General features: G+C 33.9%; 1 protein-coding gene across 1 annotated transcript in view; it reads left to right on the top strand.

Annotated features, from left to right (window-relative positions):
- LOC119830144 (sarcosine dehydrogenase, mitochondrial) overlaps positions 1-5,293 on the top strand; it is a 7,870-nt gene extending 2,577 nt beyond the window's left edge. Inside the window, exons 4-16 of the mRNA XM_038353039.1 lie at positions 43-255; positions 354-477; positions 648-856; positions 1,165-1,348; positions 1,463-1,553; positions 1,668-1,920; positions 2,154-2,273; positions 2,671-2,813; positions 2,936-3,041; positions 3,765-3,913; positions 4,068-4,342; positions 4,507-4,673; positions 4,856-5,293. Coding sequence (XP_038208967.1) covers positions 43-255; positions 354-477; positions 648-856; positions 1,165-1,348; positions 1,463-1,553; positions 1,668-1,920; positions 2,154-2,273; positions 2,671-2,813; positions 2,936-3,041; positions 3,765-3,913; positions 4,068-4,342; positions 4,507-4,673; positions 4,856-5,182 — 2,361 coding nt within the window. The 3' untranslated portion in view covers positions 5,183-5,293. The remainder of the gene's footprint in view (positions 1-42; positions 256-353; positions 478-647; positions 857-1,164; positions 1,349-1,462; positions 1,554-1,667; positions 1,921-2,153; positions 2,274-2,670; positions 2,814-2,935; positions 3,042-3,764; positions 3,914-4,067; positions 4,343-4,506; positions 4,674-4,855) is intronic.
- The last annotated feature ends 937 nt before the right edge of the window (positions 5,294-6,230 follow it).

Here is a 6,230-nt window from a genome sequence, read left to right on the forward strand (position 1 = left end):
ATACTACATTAACTACCTATACATGAAATAAATAATTTCCAGATCCGCACTCAGGAATATTATCGTTTACAAACTTTGGGAAAAGCTATGGGAATAAATAGCGAAATCCTTGATCCAAAAGAGGCGCAAAAAATTTTTCCTCTTCTGAATCCTTCAGTATTTGAATCGGCTTTATATTCACCGCAAGATGGCGTCGTTGATCCAACAATGGCTTGCAATGCTCTTCTTAAAGCAGCAACTATGAATGGCGGGAAAGTAAGATATCAACACGTTCATCATATAATATTGTACATATCTTTTATTAAATAAATATATTTTAATGTACTTAAAACAATGCTAACAATTTCTTGCAGGTATACGATGATTGCCCTATTCTTGACGTGCATTATAAACACAATTTGCTGGGAAATAAAGAAGTAACTGGCATTCATACCGAAAAAGGATTTATCAAAACCAAATGTGTGGTTAATTGCGGAGGTACTTATGAGTATAGAATACGTAATAATATTCATAATATTTGCAGTCTAATATTTATTATTACGCAAGATTTATAACTCGTATGTGGAATTTTATTTGTATTTATTTTATAATTACCAAGCAAATATATAGAGAGTTGTAATTAATAAAAAATGTCCTATGTTTTTCAGGTGCCTGGGGACCCCGTATAGCTCGTTTTGCAGGTATTCCAGCACTGCCTATAATACCATTTAAACACGCCTACGTCGTATCTGAAAGTATTCCTGAAATTCGGAATTGTCCTAATATTAGAGACCATGATGCGAACCTCTATATAAGAATACAGGGCGAATCTTGTCAAATCGGTGGATATGAGCATAATCCATTAATATTAGACCAAGTAAGCTGTAATATTTTTATACGATGAACTTATACTATTGTTAAATAATACATTATTATTATTAATTGAGAGGTCAAGGCAAAGACAAATCTCGATAGATTTATCTTTTCTTTTAAATAAACAAATATGCACTCAAGTTGGTATTTGTATCTTGATGCCTTGAATTTGGTACAATTAAAAATATTATAACTAAAATTGTCGAGGTGACTTGTAGATATAATTCTCCGATCCTTTCAAATGATACGTTTTTAACGGACAATACTTTGTTGTTTACGTGAGTTTAAGCTGATTTTTTTTATCTCTTTTAGCTCCCTGACAATCTCCAATTCCATCTTTACGATTTGAATTGGGATATATTTAATGTACATATGGAAAGCGCTGCTTCCCTTTGTTCTAAGCTCGCTAATATAGGTATAAAGAGCACGATATGTGGGCCAGAGTCGTTTACCCCCGACCATAAACCTTTACTTGGAGAGGACCCTAATGTTTTTGGTAAGACTCACTTTCAGAATACAAGATAGAGTAAGAATTTCACTTGGTATTGATTTTTATGAAATTACCCACAACATGAGTAAAATTTTTAATCTAGCTATGCTTTCTCGATAGGTTTATACCATAATTGCGGTTATAACTCAGCTGGTATGATGTTTTCTGCTGGTTGTGGGATACAAATGGCTGAATGGATAATCAAAGGAAGGTCAGTAAAGTCCATTCAAATAAATCTTTCAATTTAACATAATCTCTCTTACAAATTTGCCCTTGCTTATGCATATAGCTTATGTTAATAATATATTGAACATTCTCCTTACAGACCGAACTACAATATGTTTTCGTTCGACATTCGTCGCTTCACGCCATCCCAAATGTCTCGAGCACACTGGGCCCGCGAAAGTAGTTTTGAAGCATACGTTAAGAACTACTGTGTAGTTTTCCCCAACGATGAGCACCTTGCGGGTCGTGATTCCAGTCACGATGCATTACATCAAGAATTAGTAGAGGATGGAGCTATTATGCAGGCCAGAGCTGGGTGGGAACGTCCAGCATTTTTCATGCCAGGAGAAAAGGTATTATGATCTATATAGAGCGCTGCCGTTGCGGATAGCTAGTCTAGCTAGCTCAAACAATATTCAAATATAAAATTATATGGACGAGATGTTTTAATCGTTTGTAATCGTCACAAATTACAAGAATATCAAGGATCATTCTGAATAGTCTGCAATATACAATTACAAAATATTTTTGACGTTACATATTTATTATTATTACTTAATTGTCATATCTTAAAATTTCGTTTCAGATAAGAGTTCAACAATATGACTGGGGAGGTGCTCATGATTACCCAAAGAACAGTGACTGTCGTTACGAAGAAATTCTCAAGGGAGAATACACTTTCGGATTCTCTAAATATCACGATCTTGTAAGATATTTGTTTTGCTTATTCACATTGAGAATTGTTGACAATTAACAAAGAGTACATGACCTTTATTTTGGGTCAACACGCAGTTTGTAGACACATAAAATACACCCAATTTCTATATATCAATGCACGATAAATTCCACAGGAAGAAAAACGATATAGTTCAAAAATTTTTTGCTTGTTTGGCTGGACATATTATTTAGTTTATAATCTGGAATGTAAATTTTTTTGTGAAGTGGTGTAGTTTTTTGCATACTGACATATCGTGAGGACTGTACCTTGTGATATTCACTCAATTATCTGTGAAAAGATCGTAGTACATACGATTATTTTTTATATTAATCTACCATTACGGTACAATAGTTGCGAACTGAATATAAATCACTTTTTTTTTTAGATTGGAAAAGAGGCACTCGCATGTAGAAACGCAGCGGCTCTGTTTAATATGTCGTACTACGGCAAGTTCTACTTGACTGGACCAGACGCACAACGCACTGCTGACTTGGCTTTCACCGCGGACCTCACGAAGAAGGAAAATAGGTACCTCTTCACAACAATAAATTATATTGAGACACACTAAATGTGCTTAAGTTATAGTAATTGGCAGTAATGTATAAGATCCGAGGTAGAAACACGTCTTTGTAATTTGTTTTGATTTCTAGTGTAGTGTATTCCTTGCTATTAAATGAAAAAGGAGGAGTAGAAGCTGACCTGACCGTTAGTGTTCTCGATGGAGGAAGTGGTCAATTGCACGAACCCATCTTCAAAGTGAGTAGTTGATGCTATATTTTTATTATCTAACTTCAAAAAATGAGGTTCTATTTTCCGCTTTATATTAAATGATTTTGAATGTTCGTCTATATTTCTGTTAACTGTAGACTCAAACTCATACTCAAACATTTATTCATTCAACTAGACTTCTTATAGAGGCATTTTTGAATCGTCATAACACAACACAGAGCCGGCAAGAAACTCGGTAGTTGCTCTTTTAAAATAATATGAATTTTACATTTTACTTTTACATAATATGTAACATGTATATAACAATGATGTCAATGAACTGACCTGTGGTTCTTAAGCGCCAACTTTTAATGGATTGTCATCTTCCATACATTCATTAATGCTATAATAGGCTCTCTGAAGTAATAAATTTTAAAGAGTTTTTGAATTTAGCGCTACTAAACGATTTAATACTATGAGGAACTCTATTGTGTAAGTATATACCTTGTCCCCTAAATATTTTTTTTACTTTACTAAGCCAGAAAACAGGTATATCAATTTTATTTCTGTTCCTCGTGTCATAACTATGTCTATCACCTACTTTTGTATGTAAGTCGATGTTATTGTGTAAAATGTTATTCAATATATACTGTGACGGAACAGTAAGGATACCAGTACTCTTAAAGAGATGAGTCTCTTAATGAGTCCCGATTGAATTGAATGACCGATTTGAATTTCTTTTTAATATATTTTTTACTGAATACTACATAGGGTCGCGGTTATTACGTGGTGACAAGTGGTTTCAGTGCTAACCACACTCTGGCGCATTTACGACGTATTATACAAAAGCACAAGCTGCGCGCCACTATCACGGACGTCACTAAGCAACTTTGCGTGTTGGGTATCCAGGGTCCTGACAGGTAATTTTATGCCATATAAATTGATTAGCAGTCTATAATATTATTTTTTGAATAATTTCGTGTGAATCGTGACATTCAGGAATTTTGATACTTACTCAATTTTTTTATTTTTTTATGAAGTTACTAATAGTATGCTATGAATATTTACTTGCAGCCAACGTATTCTTCAACGCTACACCGACGCGGGACTGTCCAATGACGCTTTTCCAGTGAACTCACACCGCAGCATGCACGTTTCGAAAGCACCTTATAACGCACAGAATAAGGCCTATACTTGCAGAGCATTGCGCGTAGCCTGGTCTGGGGAGCTGGGTTGGGAATTACATATACCTTCGTCATCTGCTATTGAAGTATATAAGGCCTTACAATCTGCTTCTGGATTGACAAATGCTGGGTGGAGAGCTTTGACTTCTCTGAGTCTTGAAAAAGGTTAGTGCCTTGTGCACTTATGCACGCACGCAACATATTTCCTAATGGATAAAATACAATGCATTTTTTTACAAATTCCACTCTCTTAAGATTTTGCTTGTTGAAAAATTTGTTTTGATAATTACTTTGGATTGGGCACCTAAAACATTTTCATTCCATTCTAGGCTATCATTTATGGAATGCAGATTTGCGCAATGATGACAATCCAATAGAAGCGAACCTAGGATTCACATGTCGGAAAGGTGGTGATTATATCGGAAACGATGTGGTCGCAAAAGTTAAGGATAGGGGAGTCACAAAGAAATATGCATATTTCACCCTTGATGAAAAGGTAAAAGCTTAAAATTAGAATTTTTATATATAGAATCTTTTTAAGGGTTTGTAGAAAATAAGTATATTACTTTTAAATGTTATTAATTAATTAAAACAAACAATCTAAAACTATATTATAAATATATAATAATGTGTGACAAATACATAATTATATATAATTATTTAATCAAAAATTTTCAGGTTGCTTTGTTTGGGATGGAAGCAATCTATAGAAATGGGGAGGTTGTTGGCTACTTAAGACGAGGAGACTATGCATTTTACTTAGATAAACCAGTTGGTGTTGGCTACATCACTAACAAGGGAGAGCAGGTTACGAAAGATTATTTGAAAGATGGCAAATATGAAATAGAAGTTATGGGAAAACGGTACAATGCGAATTTCCACTTTAAATCCCCATTTGACCCAACAGGGCAAAGATTGCTGGGTAATTATGGAGAAATGGGTATGGACGAAAATACTCATGAACCACATGCTGGTCAGAATGAAAGGGCGGGTGGTGTTGAATAAAGTATTTGGGTAATAGGAGAATTAAGCTATTCTTTTAAAGAAAGATCAACTCAGTGTGAATAAAGAATAATTGTTATTCATGTTATAGTTCTGGATATGTATTAAAATAAAGTATTTAACGTGTAAATATTTGGTTTATTTTTGGTAATTGACATAATTATAAGTATAATTGCAACTAACTGCTTTGTAACTGCCCTTTTTTTTTAATTTTTTTCTATGACAACTTTACGACTTATAAACATGTGAATTTTTTCGCAAGCAATATTTTCAAAACAAATTAATTTTATATTGTATTATATCACCTTCCGAGTCGCTGAAAATCATTACTGTAAGCGATAAGTTCATTCCAACTATAGCACAGAATGCCAGACACGACTCTAACATGTGTTAGGCCGTTACAGGCAGCATTTGGTTGTTTTCCGATTCAATACTTTCCCAAATAAGCATTTTTTTTTCTAAATGGAAATCTTAATACCCAAGGCTTACGAGAAAGTAGCCATGGGTAATGCTGGATTCTTATTGACCAAAACCCAATTGCTTTGCTTGCTGTTTCCGAAGGAACCATGTCCCGTCATATCAGTCGTATTGGAAACCTTACATTAAATTTAAACATTTATTTATTTGTACCCACATTATAAACAAATTTACAATAAAAGACACGACGATCGACTAAACTAGGTACTAGACCTGTGCTATATAGAACTAAATAGAGTTGATTTCGTTTTAAGAAAAGAAAATATCATATGCCTTCAATTTATGCAATACAAGCTTATTTATTTGAACTCGAGCGGGTTTTCAAAGAAGTAATCCTTACTAGAAAAAAATATTAGCTCATGTGTATGAAGGCATTTTCATTCATTTTGTAAACGATATTTATGAAAATCGCTACTATGCTTACTAGCATTCGTTTAAACTGACTTTGGCAAAAAGACAACCGTTTGCATGTGCAATGTCAAAAAAATTATAGTCTATAATCTGTTGACATTTGAGAATTGACACACGACATTGACATATTATCAAGTTACGGGTTGGTACATAAGTACATATT

The sequence above is a fragment of the Zerene cesonia genome, chromosome 11 (assembly GCF_012273895.1).
Source record: "Zerene cesonia ecotype Mississippi chromosome 11, Zerene_cesonia_1.1, whole genome shotgun sequence".
NCBI lineage: Eukaryota > Metazoa > Arthropoda > Insecta > Lepidoptera > Pieridae > Zerene > Zerene cesonia.